The sequence below is a fragment of the Arvicola amphibius genome, chromosome 13, assembly GCF_903992535.2.
Source record: "Arvicola amphibius chromosome 13, mArvAmp1.2, whole genome shotgun sequence".
NCBI classification, from domain to species: Eukaryota; Metazoa; Chordata; class Mammalia; order Rodentia; family Cricetidae; genus Arvicola; species Arvicola amphibius.
Window position 1 is genome coordinate 2,744,806 of NC_052059.1, and position 18,504 is coordinate 2,763,309.

Below are 18,504 nucleotides of genomic sequence, written 5' to 3' on the forward strand. Positions count from 1 at the left end.
TATGGCCTCTTCATCTTTCCAGCCCGGGGGTGTGGGAGACGCTGTGTCCTCGGGCGTGACTCAGTTTCCCTCGTCAGTCATCAACAGTGGCCAGCCTTATGATACATAAATAATTGCTTGTGGCTGGTGAGAAACCTCTGTACTTAAGCCACTGTGATAAAACTGCGCAAAGTGTTTTCACTGCGCTTGTGGCTGCTGTGTTTCCTTGGGGTTTTTGTTGTTGTTGTTTTGTTTTGTTTTGTTTTTTACTCTCTTTGGGATAAGTTTCTGATTTCATTTAAGCTCTTTATTTTTTAGAAATACAGATCCATGGCACCTTATCTAAAACTGCTAAGGGCAGATAATTTTTCAAAATCAGAATTTGGGCTGTTTTTGAAATTTAACACTTATCGACCTATAATAGCTCCTCAGACAGTACCCTCAATCAAACACACGCCATGGTCAAAGAAAGAGAATTTCTCGGCTCTGTTATTGGTTATTCGGTTCACAATTGAATGTGTGATGACTTAGGCAGCTTTGTGTCTGTCTAGTGCAAAAGATACCTGAAGAAACTCACAGGGATATCTTGTTCTGAGCTGTGTGTATCAGAACTGTGAGGGAAGCCTAGGGACCTGACCTGCTGGCAGAAGTGGTTCCGTCCCGTGACCACTCCCATGACTGACTTCCGTGGGAGGCTGTCATGCCGTGAACCCAGAGAACTCATTATATTAGCTACCGCTTATTAAGGTGCATGGTTTTTAAAGGTTCAGTTTTGTGGCTCTACTCAAAACAGAGTTTTGTACTTGGTGCCTGTCAGGGACCATTCCATCTGCTTGAGCCCAAAAACAGAGCTCCTCGTTCAGACTCAGACAGGGAAGGAGTAACAGGGTCAATGGGAGTCTCCAACACGTTCTAAGGCACACTGCCTTGGGGCGGGTCTGCCAGCCCTGAAGGGCTGAATACACTCCATCCATGACAGCAGTTCTGATGGCCACTAGCGTGTGCGTGCCTTCCCTGATATGTTAATATGTTAATGCTTTCCTTTGGGTGGAGGACTTTATAGAAAATTTCCCAAAGCCAAGAGTTAAGGGCTGGTACGTCATCAGTACCCTTTCTGTTACGGTCAATAGACTTAAACCAAGCCGTGGACAGAACACAGTTCTAACCGCACTTTCTCTGTCGTCCGTCCGCAGGGTCTGCTTGCACCAGTTCCAGTACATGGGGAAGCGCTACATAGCCAGGTACTGTGGGGTGCCCTGTGACATGGAGTGTCATTCTCTGTGAGGCTGTGTGAGAATGGTCCCCTGTGGTGGTCGGCAGGTGGGATTCACACAAGCAGCCGCGAGCTCAGGTCGCTGCCATGGATCTGTGGAACTGCCCTGTCTATGTCTGCGTTCCTGCCTTCCTTCTGTCTCGTTTGTCTCGTTCCCGTAGCGACCGTACACCACAGATAATCCTCCTGGGAGGATCCTGGATTCTAACTCACTTCTGTCTCCTTCTTTGTCTCCTCCCCATGCCACCTTGCCACATGCTCTCTCCTTTCCCGATGACTTCGTGTTCTATCCGGCTTTAAAACCGCCCCTGCTCCCAACCAAGAATAAGCTACGTTCTCGCCTAACCATTCCTTTTATTTTTTTCTCCATAATTAAGAGAATGTTTCTAAAAGCCTGTGTCAGATTTGTGTGGCTCTTCCCTGGCCTTTCACATGGAGCTTTTCCTTTGTTCTGACCAGTCAGGAAGTGCCCTGTGTTCTTGTCTCACAGAATTCTGTTGGTACCATGTCTCCCCACGAACCTGTCCTGCCCACACGCTCTCCCATACTCAGGAGTACAGATGAGTGGTCAGACAGCCCCCTGGGGGCATTTCCTCCCAGCAGGGCTTGTCATTCCCAGGCCCTTCCCCTGCCCTACCACCACCCTGTGTATCTGTCCGTCCATGTGTCTTTCTGTGTCGGGGGGCAGGGCATTCCATCACGGTCCTCTATTATATTTTAACTGCATTGGTTTAAAGAGAGCCTGCCAAGTCTAGTTTTAATTGAATTTGTTTTCCTTGTGGTTTACAGCAGCGAAACAGAACAGATATTAATAGGCACGGCATTTGAGTGTGGTTGACGCTTTATGCCGCTGCTGTCCCTGCTGGGGACATCTGAGAACTTTTCGGGATTATGTTTTGTGTTAAGAAATGAAAGCTGTGTCCTCTCTTAAAAAGAAACAAGTTTAGTGAGACCATTTCTCACTTTCCTCTTATTAGTATTTTTCTTTTAATTGAAATGTGGTCATTTTAAAGCTTCGTGGTCTCAACCTCTGTTCATATCACCACTGTGATTTTATGTTTGTTTCTGAATACAAAATGCAAGTATATACAGGGTGCCTGGATGCCGGTGAACATAGCTTGGCTTCCTCTCTCCCGCATTGCCCGAAAAGCTCTGTGCTTGGCAACTGCCACGCCTTCTTGGCGGTTTCTCCGAGTTCCATCACAGTAAGGCATTAGGAGAATGTTCTGCCAAGTAGGATGAAACCTCTGAGATTGAACTGGTGGCTGGGAAGCTGCCGGCTCCTCCCTGAGAAAATATTTCAGAATAATGTCTAAAGTGGCTCTTTCTTTTCCCTCCCCATAGTGGATATAAATTTAGCTTTTGGAGGAAAATTTGTCACTGTGTAAGCCCCTGTATATATTTGCATAGAATATGGACTAATTAAGAGTGGATGGGCATGGGAGGCAGGGGTAGAGACGTGTTCACTTTATTCCTTGCACTGTGGAAAAACACACCCTGCCCTATACAAAGATTGTCATGGTCTCTGCTGCATGTGACCAGTGTCTTGAACCATGACATGAATGTCGTCAGTGTTTGCCGTCCACGGTGGTGTGGTTGTGTGAACACTGTGCCTTCTCCTTGTCCCTGGGAAGGGATCCAGCAGCATGCTATTGATGACAAACCCTGCATGTTCCTGTTGTACACACAGTAACACAGTAAGGGGCACAGTTGGCTCTGGGACGGGGGACAGGTGTCATAGTCTGGTTCCGTCTGCTCTGGTGATGGTACACACTAGGGAAGTGAGCTGTCTGATTGCTAACCCAGACACTTGTCTGTTTTCTCTACTCGGCCGCTTCCCAAGTTTAACAAAGTGTGTGGCACTTCCTCCTGCTTGGGTAAGAATACAGGTGTTCAACTGACTCATTTAACCCCTGCCATCGCATGTGACCAGTGCTTCTGTCGGTGCCTTGTTTAATTAGGATAAAGTTTTGCTTATGCCGCGTAGTTTGGAGAGGTTTGCAGTGCTCTCTTGTCAGATGCTGGCTGTTACCTCCACCCCAAGCCATGTTCTTGTTTAAAAAGAGCCTCTCCACTGGACTTTCTTACACTGAGAAAGATTCAATTCCTTGGCTTGGTTTTGCTCCTTCGAAGTCTGGTGGCTTCGCTGTGCACTGTGTCCCCGGCCACTTGGCTTCGTGTAGCCTGGCTGTCCCTGTGTCATGTCCCAGCTTCACTAATGCTCCTGTCTTGCTTGTCCTAACACATCTAACGTTTGCTTCTGTCCCATTTCACTCATGTTACAGGAACCAGGAGGGGTTGGGACCCGTAGGTCATGATCGAAAGTCTCAGACATTGCCTGTTTCCCGTAACAGAACAGGAATGATGCATGCCAGATTGCAGCAGCTGAGCAGCCTGGATAACTCTGTCACTTTTAACCACAGTAAGTCCCATGCCACACCATCATAACAGCCAGCCATCTCTGTGCCGTCTCAGAGGGGACAGCCCCGGCCACACCGTACCACGTCACCAACTTGATTTTTCTTCCAGAGCAAAACGATTAGGAAGAAGAGTTCCCTTTCTTGGAGGAGTGTTCTGAGCAGTGGGGGGTGACAGAATGTGGAGCCCAATCAACTACGGCAACCATCTGAAAATGCTTAGTCTCTTTGCCCTAACTCCAGACAGAATTCTGCAGAGTCAATGGCCAGACACTGTCTCGTATTTTAAATTTAGCGCATGCATTACTTGTGTTAATTTTATCCCCCATCCCTTCCTCCCTTCACATCTGGGTCAGATCCGTTTGCCTCTCCTGCTCCATGCGTGTAATTGGTTGAGCGCCCACGTTCTGACATCCCACCTGCAAATTAATTTTTAAAGCCCGTGAATCGATTTGCGAGGGTATGGAAAAGCATCCAGTAACAAAGTGACTTTTTCTGTGTTTTCAGTGTGAGAAAGATATCAAGTGTGCTTGGGATATCTGTAGACAATGGTAAGATGGGATCCGGTTGGGGTCTGCTCTCCAGGCCCCTTCACTTGCCACCAAGACCTTTCCATCTGCCTCGCCTCCTAACTGCGGGCTTTCCTAACTTCACCGTAGGCATTCTGCTAGTACGTGGGACCGGCTTTTAGATTTACTTCTACCAGTTACCCGAACAGCCTCATGCCCTGTCTCTAGACATTTTGGTGTTTTAATCTACCTATGAGTTTCTCAAAGCAGAAAACCTAAAAGGTACCGGCCATGCAGCCCATGAAATATTAATAAGACCATCTGTGGAGTCCCGCTTCTATTTCTGTTTTCTCAAGAGCTTTTCCTTCTTCTCTCCGAGCATGACATAGCTAGTCCTACAAAACCACGTTCTCATTCCCGGCACTGTCTTTAATACATGGTTATTAATATCCTCCCATCGTCCCTAATCACAATAATTCCATCTGCTGTGGTTTCAGACCTCTTTCTTCATGCAGACTCTGCATAAAGACAACATTCCCATCACCTTGTATTGGAAGCAGTCCCGAGAAGGGCAGCATGAAGTGAGGTTTCTCAGGTGTGGTGGCACACACCTTTAGTCCCAGCACTCAGGAGGCAGAGGCAGGGGGATGACTCTCTGTGAGCGAACTCAAGGCTAGCCTACTCTATATATAGAATTTGAAGCCAAGGTTGCATGGTGAAACCCTGTGTCAGAAAAACCACACAAAATTTGGACTGGAGATTCGGCTCAGTAGTTGAGCACTGACAGTTCCACCAAAGGACCTGGGTTCAGTTCCCAGCACCCACATGGCAGCTCAAAACCACCTGTAACTCCATTCCCAGGGACTTCTGGCCAACATGTGGTATACAGACAAAACATCCATACACATAAATACTTTTTAAAAGAAAAAAAGCACACAAAACAAAGAAACAAACCTATGTAGTGGCTTTCCACACTTTTACCAACAAAGTTAAGCCTAAAGGGAACAATCTCACCCTGGGGGTCCAGGCTTCTCTCAGAACACTGTCATATCGTCTGCCACCCGCTGAACTAAGTAAGGACATCCAGTTCTGGTTCTGTGCTCTTCCCGTAGAACAGGATGCATATTTATGAGACATTTCAGGCTATACTACTTATATTTTTAACCCTTTGTTGGGCTTGATGAGCAAGGGGTTAAAGCAAAGAGCGCCAGGGGTTCTGTTATTTTTTTTACTTTTCATTTCCTGTTTTGCAGCAGAAACACAGTCCCCTGTGCCACGCTGGGCTGTTGGAGCTCACTTTCCCCAGATTATCCATGCCATAGCCCTTTACTCTCTGCTGAAATAAATGCAGGAACACTGGAGGATTTTTCCCGAAGCGGACGAAGGCCCCATCTCTAGAGATAGGTGTCAGATGAACGTGGTGACAGCCCTTCCTGCAGATGGAGGCAGCGGCAGCAGCAGGGACTCCGTGTCAGGACAGACACAGCAGAACCAGCGTATCGGCGAGACTGGCTTCTCTCCCTGCAGCCCACGGAGAAGCTGGCACCCTGCCTTCCCCTCAGTTTCAGTGGCTCGCTGTCCTCAGTCACCTTTCTCTGCTGCTCTGCCAGGAAGTAGTGTGCTGATTCCTTTGGCCTCCGCCTGTGTCTCCACAGTTCTTCTTCTTGAGTTGTTAAATCATCCTGTCTTCCAGGACTCAGTCTTACTCTCGAGACTGAGTTCTGATTAGGTGGTGTTAGCCTTTCGTGCCACCACCTCTTTTAGCTCCTCATGGAACTTGGCCAAAAGCCTGCAAAGAAAATGAACATCTACTGTATTATGTGTATAATGTGTATAATGTATACGTACGTATACCTGCTCATCTCTACCTAGGTATTCTGCGGAAACTTGGAATCATGTATGTCATGTCCCTTTGCAAAAAAGAAAAAAAAAACTGTCATTGCAGTAAATACAGCACCTTCTGTAATCTAGGCAATGTGATACAGAGACTGGAAGTGGCAGCAGGGATATGCAGAGGCTAAAGCTGCTTCTCTTGGTGGCCATTGCTTCCCTTTTTGTCAGACATCCTCTTGGCCAGCAGGGGGCAGCAGAGGCCCATGACGGCCAGTCTTCTGTAGGCAGAGCTGTGCATGCTCTTCCCTTACTCCCCAGAGAGGAGGCTGTGGGAGAATCCACCGTGAGTGCTGCCCGTGGAACAGGCGCATTTCTGAAAACGGTGTATCTTCATAGGTCATGTGAGGTGCTAGTCCATCAGTAATGATGTTTATTCCACCTGAATTGGCTCAGGGTTACGCATGAGGTTACCTGCTTGAGGTTAGTTGTCTTGATGTCCTCAGAGGGACAGGCGCTTGGGCCACGTGTCCTTCAGGTGTCCTTCAGGTGTCCTCACAGATTGAAGCTGTGTACTTGGTGGCCTTTATTCTGCGGTATATTCCTCAAAGAAGAGGAAGTCAGTGCCATGGTTCATGTGAGCTTGCACCTCATGGATCGTGGCCACAGATAGCTCTGAGCAAGGTTGTTTTCTTATGTGAGTCGGGGGAGCTAGCAAATTATATCATTTGCCATAGAATATTATTCTTTATTCCGTATACACCTTTGCTCATCCCTGAGGGAAACCTAAGAAAGCAGTTAGGTGGGAGGGGTGAATAACTGATGTTGATCACAGTTAGGCTTTCTTACATAAACTACGTTGGCATCTCATAAAGCCACGTGCAGGCAGTTGGCATAGGTAAGATGGCGGGTTCCCATCTGAGGAGTCCTTTCGGCAAGAAAGAGGCTTTTGTCAGTTCATGCTTTATGCCCTAAACTTCCTGTCTTTCTGGGTGTGTATGGTTATCCAGAAGGGATGAAAGTCACAATAAAACACAGAGTTTGGTTCCATAGAGGACAATCAGCCATGGAACCGGAAGCGCAGCCTGGGAGGCTGTGGGTCTGACCCATCTCTCACACGCCTCACCATCAGAAGGCGGAGGTGGCTGGGGGCTCCTGCCGCAATCATTCCAATGCAGGGTCGCGGGGAAGAGGCCAAGTTACAGATGGAGTCGGCAGGGTTAGTTAAGCAATCAGGCGAGGTGGACTTGTAAGCTACAGTAGGGTTAATTACATTTAAACCTAACAGGTGACATGGAGGTGTGCTCACTTTGGGCCCTTGAGTGTTCAAAATCCTTTGAGGTTTTAAAACAAGTCTTGGTGCTGGGGCAGTGTGTTGGTGAAGTGCTTGCTGTGTAAGCCAGAAGACCTGAGTTGAGATTCCTAGCACCCACATAAAAGCTGGTATGTGTCGGTCACCCCAGGCCTGGGTGTGTACAGAGGCAGGTGAATCCTATGGGTGTGCTGACCAGTAATTCCAGCCAATACAGCAAGCTCCAGGTTCAGTAAAAAGACCTGCCTGGAGAAATAAGTTGGAGACGGGCAAGTGAGATTGCTCATCCCCTAAAGGCTGCTACACCTGTCCACTTGAGTTTAATATCCAGGGCCTGTGTGGTGAAAAGAGAGAACTTACTTCTGCGAATGGCCCTCTTCCCTCCAAATAGGCACACCCAAATAATAGTCAAGTAAAGATATGTAGTTTGAAGATTTCTTTAATAACGTGGAAGGCAGTAGAGGAAGACACGCAATGTGTGTCTGCCTCCAAGCGTGCTCACACTACACGCCAACACACAATTTTAAAATAAAAACAAGTCTTATCCAGGCATAAAGGTGGCTTAAAATTTTTATAAATGTGAGCTGTGAATGCTGAGGACTCCCAAACCAGCCCACAACATGCCACCGAAAGATGTCGCCCCTGTGGAAGAAGGCTGTTGCTCCTGCAGGCTGAGCAGGGGTGGAGAGAATCCAAGCATGCACTGCCGCCCCCTAGTGGAAGTAGTAGTCTTCGCAACACTCTCAACTGACCCTTTATGGGGGCCTGAGTTTGAACCCCAGAACCCACATTAAAACAAGCCAGCCAGGTTGGTGGCGCTGGCACACATGTAATTGGGCACAGGCGACTCCTTCCTTACTAGCCGTCCTGGCGTGCTTGGTGGGCCCCAGGCCAGTGAGGCACCCTGATAAACAAGACCTAAGATGGCAGGTGTATATGAGTGTGCGCCAGGCTGATCACTCAGCCTTCAGTTGAGAAATCTTGGTCTCCGAAGGCCTGTCTTGTGGAGTTACTACTGACTGTTTCATTTTCCTGTGTTCTCTAACATGACTGCTGACAGCATCTTCCTGAGACGTTCTGTCTCGGCTTCTGTGACTGAGGACAGTCTGAGCTGCCACTATGTGTCAGGGATCTTACAAGGTTGAGCACTAGTGTAAGAATTCTACTGAGTCGAGGCCATGTGACAAGCCCTTGTTGAGAGGATAGATTTCTGTGCGACCCAGACAGGCTTATTCTCCACAAATCTGACTTAATCCCTTTTCTTTGACTTTTGTTTAATTTTTGTGACTTTCAATTAATTTTTTTCATTGATATACAGAATAAATGGGTTCCATTATGACATTTCCATATCTGTATATCATTATGCTCTTCTCATATATGCACCCACCCCAGTACCCATCTCTACTCCTGCCCTGTCCCCATTTTTGCTGAGCCCGAGAGATAGGTAGATCACGGCATCTTGTCGTTGCTGTATTTCATGTATACGTAATTCTTTCACTTAAACAGCCTGGCACCTTGGTTCTGTGTTTTTAAAATGGCAAGACATGTTAAGTTCTGATTCTCTGTTTCCAGGCTTTGGGCCAGGAGTAGGTCAGTGCTACAGAGATTCCTCAGTAGGAGGCCGTCTCACTGATAACAGCTACCTGCATGCACTTAGCCTGCATGTTTTATAGAAAGACGGGCAGTTCTATAAAGAGAAAGCTGTGAAGTCACCAGTAACCCATTCTTTTCAAACTCCTAGCCCAGACCACAACTCCCTGGGAGTGAACAGCAGCTTCCTTAAAGGTCCCTGAGACCTATGGGAGTGTTTAGCTGGCCTGATCGCAGCGGATGTTTTGGGTTTTGTCCCCTCTCCTTGGTTTGTGTCTGTCACAGTATTTGTCACCTCCTTTCACGGCACCTGTATCTTACCCCACCCCCCAAAGCAATGCCTTGGCCTGTATAAAGGTGGCACGGTGGCATTAGTACCCCCCAAATAGCCATCTTTCTTTTCTCTAGAAAACTGTTCAAAAATGGACAAAAAAGGTCGGGAGAGATGGCTCAGAGGTTAAGAGCACTGGCTGCTCTTCCATTTCTTCTGAGTTCGATTCCCAGCAAGCACATGGTGGCTCACACCATCTGTAGTGAGCTCTGATGCCCTCTTCTGGCGTACAGGCATACATGCAGGCAGAAGACTGTATCCACAGTAAATAAATACATCCTTTAAAAAAAATGGACAAACCAAAAAAAAAAAAAAAAGGATAGTGTTGAATATATATATTCTATATCTTCATGAGGAGTGAGACAGCCCTGACACAGGGGGACACCCCAGACATAAAATCTCAGAACTACCTGTTGAAAAGCAGAGTTGAATGAACACACTTGATAGTGTTTTCATGGCAGTCTCAAAGCACCTCCCGTGGCTTTAAAAGCTCCTCTCTAGCGTTTGTGGAACAATAATTCTCACATTTCCTTCAGTCAGAACAAGGTCCTGCTATTCTCTCTTCCTGCTATTTGACAAAATCAGTCTTCTGATGCAGTGACCAAAGTAGGAATTTGGAGTACAGGTTCTGTGTGGAGGGCCAATCCATTAGTAATCTCAAGGAAACTCTATAGACTTTTCTGTACTATATTTTTCTGATCTCTGAACTAACGTCTTCCTCTCTGGAGTATTAAACAAAAGACCAATTAGTAGGTGTTGCTTCCTTGATCGCTCCTTGGAGAAAGTCATTACATTGTGTCCTGTTGTGTTGCCATCTTTCTGTATCAGCTAGACACCAATAGTAACATCTTTACATCCTCTCCACATGTTTCTGCTAATGCATTCCATTTCATAGTTTAATATCGCAAATTGTATGTCAAACTGCATTTATATCATTACTGAGTTGATTTTGCAGCCACTGTTGAAGATTGCAGTTTATGTTTAAGTTGTATATGGTAAAGCTAAATTTACATAACAGGTCTTTCTGATCCTCTCCATAGACATTTCTTTCCAAGATATTGGCTTTCATGCTTTTATTAAAGCAAGTAGAAGATTATTTGCAGTACAGTCAACTCTTGATTATTACTCGTGATTCTAGCTAAACGCAGGCCTTGGTGTTACCAACTTAATGCTTTATGTTGCTCACTTTGTCCTGGGCACATTTCTGTAAACCTCACAATACTAATGAATTTATCCTCCCTGCTCTACAGATGGGGCTGCTGAAGTATAAAGCGGTCAACCAACTTGCCGTAACACCAGATAGTAAGTTGTAGAGCTAGGTGGAGTAACTGTCCATCCGCCCCATCTCTTCTCACCGTAGGGTGATTGGGACGTTGTCAGCACCCTGGCCATTGTAACAGCTCGGCCCTGCAGCTGGTGGACTGCAGCTGGTCTTGGTGGGTGTGCTGGTACCATCTTACCACCTTATGACCTCAGTCTAGCCCTGTAGCTTACCTGGGCCTCTTCCCTTGTCAGCAAAAGGTATTTAACAAGATGCATACTTCCCGGGGCTGCTGAGTGACAAGATCATAGTGTGACATTCCCAGATTCAGCTGGCACCGAGCAAGCACACTGTAAATGGCTGTTGCTGTCACTGAGCCTCCAGAGTTGGAAAAGATGCATCACTGAATTATCAATGCCAACTCCCTACAAAGGCAGAAGGGGAGACGGGCCCTGGAAAGGGGATCGTCTGTAAATCATCAAGAGTTGACTGTCGCTGCCGACCTCGCCAGCCCTGTGCCTGAACCTCCAGACAGTAATGCTGTGTTGATTCATGCAGGCTATGGCCACTCGGAGGCGGACGTCCTGCACCAGTCGCTTCTCGAAGCCAACATTGCTACGGAGGTTTGCCTCACTACTCTGGACACACTGTCTCTGTTCACGCTGGCTTTTAAGGTTTGTGTTAAACACGCCGTGCCCAAGGTCAGAGGTTTTATCTGGTAAATCCCTTCAGTTTACTAAGCTCAACCAACGCGCGGGCCCCGCGGGCCCCGATGTGTTTTTACTTCAGTTAAGACTGCTGACCTCCAGGCTTCCTTAATGAAGCTTTCCCGTAGAGAGTGACTGCAGCTCCCATTCTTACAGATAACAGAGCTTGACCGGGCCTGTGTTGTGCCACGTGCTTGGAAATGCCAGAGGCGGTCCCTGGAGACAGCTGTCTTGGCTGGAAGAAAATATTTATCCTACGCCCTCCATATGATAAGTGTGGGAACCTAACGAGGCATTTCTGCACTGAACATCTTGAAGCAAAGCCAAATGTCTTAAATTAGATATTTAAAGAGAGAGGCGCATTAAACATAAACTCACCTTTTCCAAATTATCTGTTACTAAATGAAATGACAAAATCATATGTCATGAAAAAGAAATGAAAGAATTTTGGTTTTGGTTTTAAACGTAGCGAATAATTAAGTCACTGGTGCAGGTTCTTCAAGCCTCTCTCTGTTTGGGAGGACAAAACCAAACTCAGTTTTAAAAACTTTCAGTTGGTATACGTGATGGTTTTAATTCTGGTGTTTTTATACATAAATACCCATTGTACCGTGTTCTGTCTTGTTAGGAGCCTAACACTTCCAGTTAACGGTCCCTTCTGTTTCTAGTATGGGAAAAGACACTGAGTTAGCTGATATCTATGACTGCTGGAACCATGTGTTTAATTGCAAACATACTAGGGAACTCTAGCCAGAGTCAGGCTCTGTTTCGTCTTCTCTGCTCATTATGAAACACACTTCCTGGGCTGAGAGCATAGCTCGGTTGTTATGGTTCTTGCCTAGAATGCAAGAGGCTCTAGGTTTGAGCACCAGTATCCCAGTCCAGGTGTGACAGACAGCACACTGATGTAATCCTGTCACCTGGGAGATGGAGATGAAGGATCCCAAGTTCAAGGTTGTCCTTGTCTACGGTCGAGGCCAGCCTGGGCTACATGAGACTTTCTTAAAAGAATTGCTTTTTCTTTACTAGTGGCACTAAAAATAATGACGTCTCCCAATATCATGTAACTATAGTGTTCTCTCCTTAGGTACCAGGCTACCCATGTCCCCCATTAATCATGTTACTAGGAACTCAGTTGAGACACAGAACCACCCACACTCAACAAAGGCACGCGGAGGAGCAATGTATGCTTCTTGGAGCCCTCCAGCCATGGCTGCCCCTCCTGGAAACTTACTAGAAATGTCAGTTCTCTGACCCAAGCCCTAGCATGATAAATCAGAAGCTCCGAGTGTGAGGTCCAAACCCCAGGGTTTGAGAAGCAACTCTACTAGGACCCAGAGGAGTTTTGGAATCTCTCTCTCTCTCTCTCTCTCTCTCTCTCTCTCCTCTCTCTCTCTCTCTCTCTCTCTCTTAGTTTTAGTCTAAGAGTCTGGGCAGCGAAGGTTCTTAGTGTACTTATGTTCAGCCATGTGCCTTGTATGTGTGCCAAGTGCAAATCCTTTAGGCCAGAGCAGCAGTGGTAACATGTCTCTTTGCGCTCTGCCTGGGCCCCGCCATGTGAAGAGGCAGGAGACTTCGGAGGAAGGGCCTGTGCAGAGCAGGCACACAGGCAGAAAGGCTGCTTACAGCCCAAGGGCACCATGGGTATCTCTCCCTCTCCTTGCGGCTAACCCTGGCAATTGCTCTGTGACTCGGGGTGGGGTTTTGTGCCCACCTTCTTTCTCTGTTCTGGGGTCTCTGACCTTGGTTTGTCACAGTCGGAACACAAGATACAAATGAGGCAGTTGGGGCTCAGTTTACCTGTGTGGTGCCTGACCAAACACTATGCATGCTGTCCCTCCAAATGCCCAGGAAGCCAGGCTGGTTAAGAACATCACTTGGGGAGGACAGGCAGGATTCAGTATCATTCCCTGCCCATCTGTTCGCGGACGCCTGTAATGGCACTCCCGTGTTAGAATTAAGATATCCCATCCAGAGTCAGTTGTGATGATGATACGTGCTTACAAATAAGTCTGCGGAAACAGTCAGGACTGAGCCTGTAAAGCACACTGCGGTTTTCTAGAAACCTGCCTGAGTGGTCAGTGTTCTGATGGACCTGCTTGGCCTACAGGAGCATTTCATGCTTTCCTTGGGGCACTTGTAGCAGAACTGGTTTATCCCTATGCTCGGAAGATACAGTCTTTGAGGCTGTCCATCGTATGACACGTCTTCGAGATGTTAGACGTATCTCTCTAACAGCGAGGTCAATGCGTGTGTTTCAGAACCAGCTCTTGGCTGACCACGGACATAATCCTCTCATGAAGAAAGTCTTTGACGTCTACCTGTGTTTTCTTCAAAAGCACCAGTCAGAAATGGCTTTAAAAAATGTCTTTACTGCCTTAAGGTCCTTGATTTACAAGGTAAGCCACTTCGAGGCCGCGGTTGCACTGCCGGTGACAGGTTTCCCGCCGTCAGCCTGGAGCGCTGACCTCGCTGGCCTGCCCGCCTTGTGTTTTGTTCTAGTTCCCCTCGACTTTCTACGAGGGGCGAGCAGACATGTGTGCCTCGCTGTGCTACGAGGTGCTCAAGTGCTGTAACTCCAAGCTGGGCTCCATCCGGACCGACGCGTCCCAGCTGCTCTACTTCCTGATGAGGAACAACTTTGACTACACGGGGAAGAAGTCCTTTGTGCGGACACACTTACAGGTGTGTGCGTTAGCTCCGCCGGGGCACGGGAGAGTGGTGGAATCCCATCTTGCTGAGGCTCACGTTGCCTGACGCCTCCTCGTGACGGCTCTAAAAGGCCGAGTGGAGAGTTGAGAAGTCACATTTGCTGTTTGTGTTTGTTCCAACCTCCACTGTAAGATCCTGGCCTGGGGTGTCTTCCATCCGTAGCTTGATAGCTAAGTATTGAATCACTGTTGAACTAACTGATAGTCTGTTGGCATAAGGTGCTTAATATTAAATGTCTTTAAAACACAAAACCCCCAAAGTAGACTTTCCTGTCTTCTGTTTGTGTGTCCAGTTAAAACATGCAAAATTCTCTGCTCTTAAAACCAGCTAAGATAATAGCAAAAACTCTGTGTTTTCACAGATAACTTTTTTTTTTTATGTACATGTGACAGGAGAGCCTTTCAATCTGCATTTGTTCCTTTGTAAACGTAGTAGTCGTCCATAGACTAATGCCCTAGAATTAATGTCTATATCCATGAACAGAACAGCAGGTCCTCTCCTGGCCCTCCTGGAGTGTGCGTTTAGGGAGTCCTCAGACAAACCCAAGGCCTTACAGTGCGCTTGGCCGGCGTTCCCATCGAGGAACTTGAGATCCAGAAAGAACCAGAATCCTGGTTAGGGAGTCTGGGGAGCGGGGGTGGCTTCTCAGAAGACCTGAGGATGAGGACGGGTTATAAATTGAAGGGGTCTGAGTAGGTATTTCCCGAGTTATGGGTCCATCATGGGAATCACCCATCTGGGGAACTAGAGACGCCCGTCATGTTTAGAACGCAGGTGAGAAGAATTTACAGAAGTGCGTGATGCATCTAGATCTTTGCGCGTTTGGAAGACCCACCTGAACTTCAGTTTTAAGAGCAGATCTCAGGGGGTCCACACTAGCATTGTCTACTCTAGGATGGAGAGGATGGCCCCTCTAAGTGAGGACTGGTGAGACAAGAAGGAAGAGGGGGGTTCAGTCGACATTCTCCATGGCTGTGCTAGCACTGTTTGATCCTATAGCGCAAATAATTAAAACCCAAAGACAGATATTGGGGTTCAGTTGGAAGATCAATAAAGCAAAGCAGCCAAGCCACTAGAGAGCTCTTACTGCTATGAAATCTTCAGATTGAAAGCGAAGCCAGTTCCTGTCTCATCCCGCCTTATATTTCTCTGTAGTGCTGGGATTAAAGGCGCGCACCACCTCCTGGCCTCTATGACTGACTAATGTGGCTGCTGGGATTAAAGGCATGCACTACCTCCTGGCCTGTATGACTGACTAGTGTGACTGTTTTGCGTTCTGATCTTCAGGAAAGCTTTATTTATTAAAATACAAATGATCTCAAACAGATCTCAAATAAGATCTCAGTTAAGGCTATGCTATCCATAGACTCCCAAAATGGCAGGTTGCCCTTCATATAGTTAATGTTCTGTTTAAAAAAAAAGTGCAGGCTGGGCGGTGGTGGCACACGCCTTTAATCCCAGCACTCGGGAGGCAGAGGCAGGCGGATCTCTGAGTTCGAGGCCAGCCTGGTCTACAAGAGCTAGCTCCAGGACAGGCTCTAGAAACTATAGGGAAACCCTGTCTCGAAAAACCAAAAAAAAAAAAAAAAGTGCAAAGAACCTTCCACATAATCTCCAAGCACTTGCGGAGAGAATAGGGTCCCCCCTCTTACTGCAGAGTGCAGTGGGTAAGTAGAAACCCGAGTTGTGCGGATACCTCCGCCTCTTGTTCTTCTGATTCACCTTTAACACTTCATGAGCAAAATGCATTAGGAAGACAATCATAAGTGATTTTTGAAAGTGATTTGAAAAAGAGAGAGATCTCAGCCCCTGCTCCCCGCACTGGTGTGGTCCCCACCCCACGCATTCCACCTTCACACTGACTCCGGGCACATCCTGACTGAACCCAGAGGCTGAGCCTGACTATCGTCTGAAGGTAAACTGATGTGCTCGTGTTTCTGTCCCTAAGGTCATCATTTCTGTCAGCCAGCTGATTGCGGACGTGGTTGGCATTGGAGGGACCAGATTCCAGCAGTCCTTGTCCATCATCAACAACTGTGCCAACAGCGACCGGCTCATCAAGGTGAGTAGCCCCCCTTTCTCCTCCTCCCAGGATGTGTGTGTTTTCGTCGGGAGAAGGCGGATTAAAGTCGCGAGTCCTCTCTTCTCCCTCCCCCCCCCCCTTCGTCTAGCACACCAGCTTCGCCTCTGATGTGAAAGATTTGACCAAGAGGATCCGCACAGTCCTGATGGCCACAGCCCAGATGAAGGAGCACGAGAACGACCCCGAGATGCTGGTGGATCTCCAGTACAGCCTGGCCAAGTCCTACGCCAGCACCCCCGAGCTCAGAAAGACATGGCTGGACAGCATGGCAAGGATCCATGTGAAAAACGGGGATCTTTCAGAGGTAGGGAGCCCTGCCTGCCTGAGTGTGTGAGGAACAACTATACTCATTCCATTCTCTGAAGGTACTTTTGAGAAGAAGTATACCATTAGTCAAAGGAAGCCAGTGAAAACACATGGGTGCCTTAAACACGTACTTCTGGGTTTAAGGTGGTTCACAGTTGTCTGGGCATTTTGATCACTGGAAACAGATGACAAGCAGACACCTGCATATTTATGTATGCTTGCTACCTGAAGTATGTTTTCCAGCACCAATTGAAATGTGGGTCTGTTTTGCTTCGAGACAAGTGGTATAATTCTCAACATGCTGGTTTTATCTTTTATGGTAAAATACAGTAATGTAAGTTTCCCTGACTTTTCAACTCCTAAGTGTCGGTTCCTGTGTGAGCTGCTTCTTTCCAGAAAGCTGTTACTAATTGGTATATTCTGAAGACACAAGGTTCTCGGTGACGAATCTGAGCCACCTGTGTTTGTCTCCTGTGACAGGCGGCCATGTGCTACGTTCACGTAACAGCCTTGGTGGCAGAGTATCTCACGCGGAAAGGTAAGGAGGGAGGCCATTCGGGCAGATCTGGAGGCGAGGGATTGCACGCACACGGGCATGCTGGTTGCTTTATTCCCAGTTACAGCATTTGATTGCCTCCATGGGCAAAGCAAAAAGGTGCCAGTGTAAAGAAGAGAGTGTGTCCTGCTGTCCTAGCCTCACGCTGCTCTGCAAGAAGCTGCTAATGCGCTTTGCATCCGGTTGTTCCTGACCAGCTAATACAGAGTCAGCGTGACTTTATTTTCCCTTAAGATAATTCTCACCAGAACCGTCATCAATCAAATGACAGTTCTAACGGGAATTTGTTGCACAGATTTTCTGGAGTGCAGCCCTGTTGACTTTAGCGTGGGAAAAGGTCGGGGTACAAGTTGTGCTCTGTATTTGTATGTTACACGCTTGTTCCCATGAGTTCGTTCATGATTCCTCCTGGTTAAACACCAGTTACTTGGGGCGTCCCTCAAGGGTGGCCTCTTGTTCTGGAATACTGGGGTTCTAGGAGAGCCGGTAGTCTGCACATACGATACTGAGGACTGTGAGTGCCTGGTCCAGGCTAGTGAGGAGCGGTTCTACGAAGTGAGAGGCGTGATCAAGGGGCAGGCACCAAGGGCTTGAAATGTCTCAGAGTCGGGATGAGAGAGGAAGTAAAGGGGCCGTGTTCATATAGTATTCCCTGCTGAGACATTTTACCGGGTGATGCATTTCCTCGTGTTTAGAAGCTGACCTAGCGCTCCAGCGGGAGCCGTCTGTCTTCCCCTACAGCCGTAACACGAGCCAGAGGAAGAGCTGGGGAGGTGAGCCTGAGGGTCACGCAGCTCCCAAGGGTCCCCATCCGCTCTGTTCACATGCCGTCCCAGGGCTCTGGTGGTTTCTGTCAATTCTGCACCTATCACCGGGCTCTCCGTGTCCCTTGCAGCCATTGCTCTGTGCCACCAGAGGAAAGTGTTTGGTCAGCACGTCTGCTCTGCCATTGGCCTAAACACTAGCGGTTGATTTTTTTTCGTTTTAATTTTGTTGTATTAATGTATCCTCGAGGTCCCAGAGGAGAGCTTGACTTGGGGGATTCTTTGCTTTCCCTGTCGCCAGAGCAAAGCAAGGACTGTGCAGAAAATGGCTACATCGGGGTTGACTGGAAACCTGGACAGATGTCCGCAGGAATTGTCTCTGCTTTTGGGTTCTGCTTTCTCAATGCCTGATTTCAAAATACCCTGCGTTTCTTTTTCCTAAACTCACGAAGGAGCATCTCAAACCAGAGTGGCCGAACATTTCAAATTCCTCCTCGTCTAAACACGTCACACAGCTGATGTTGAACCGGCCTAAAACTGTGTCCCGGTGTCCGAGCTGAGCTGTGACCCTTACCCCAGACACTAATCTCATTAGGAGTATCAGATGCTGAGGCCCTGGAACTGTGGCTTTCTGGTTCCTAAACAGAAAAGGCTTCTCTTCTCCCAGGTAGCCCCTCAGCTTGCAGATGTGACTATTGACTTATCTGTGTTGCTGGAGGCAGTCGGGAGAGCCCCAGTCCAAGTTGGGGGTTATCCCCGGCTTGAATGGTGAGGTGACGAGCTGCTTGAAGGAAACTTTGATTTGGGGATGCTTACTTCTCTTCCATTGGCTTTGGCTATTTTCTTTTTCTTGGTATCTGACTACGGATCCTTT

At 47.6% G+C, this 18,504-nt stretch overlaps 1 protein-coding gene across 14 annotated transcripts in view; it reads left to right on the forward strand.

Annotated features, from left to right (window-relative positions):
* The window catches only part of Dock9 (dedicator of cytokinesis 9), a 248,407-nt gene that overhangs the window by 197,882 nt on the left and 32,021 nt on the right, over nt 1-18,504 (forward strand). For 4 of the 14 annotated variants that reach the window (XM_038309776.1, XM_038309768.1, XM_038309771.1 and 1 more), the window contains exons 37-45: nt 1,173-1,220; nt 3,538-3,674; nt 11,061-11,176; nt 13,471-13,608; nt 13,712-13,894; nt 15,870-15,983; nt 16,093-16,308; nt 16,791-16,848; nt 17,562-17,639. In XM_038309776.1, coding sequence (XP_038165704.1) covers nt 1,173-1,220; nt 3,538-3,674; nt 11,061-11,176; nt 13,471-13,608; nt 13,712-13,894; nt 15,870-15,983; nt 16,093-16,308; nt 16,791-16,848; nt 17,562-17,639 — 1,088 coding nt within the window. Of the gene's footprint in view, nt 1-1,172; nt 1,221-3,537; nt 3,675-4,176; nt 4,221-11,060; nt 11,177-13,470; nt 13,609-13,711; nt 13,895-15,869; nt 15,984-16,092; nt 16,309-16,790; nt 16,849-17,561; nt 17,640-18,504 lie in introns of those variants that run through there. The other 10 variants (XM_038309772.1, XM_038309782.1, XM_038309773.1 and 7 more) reach the window with 7 other exon arrangements.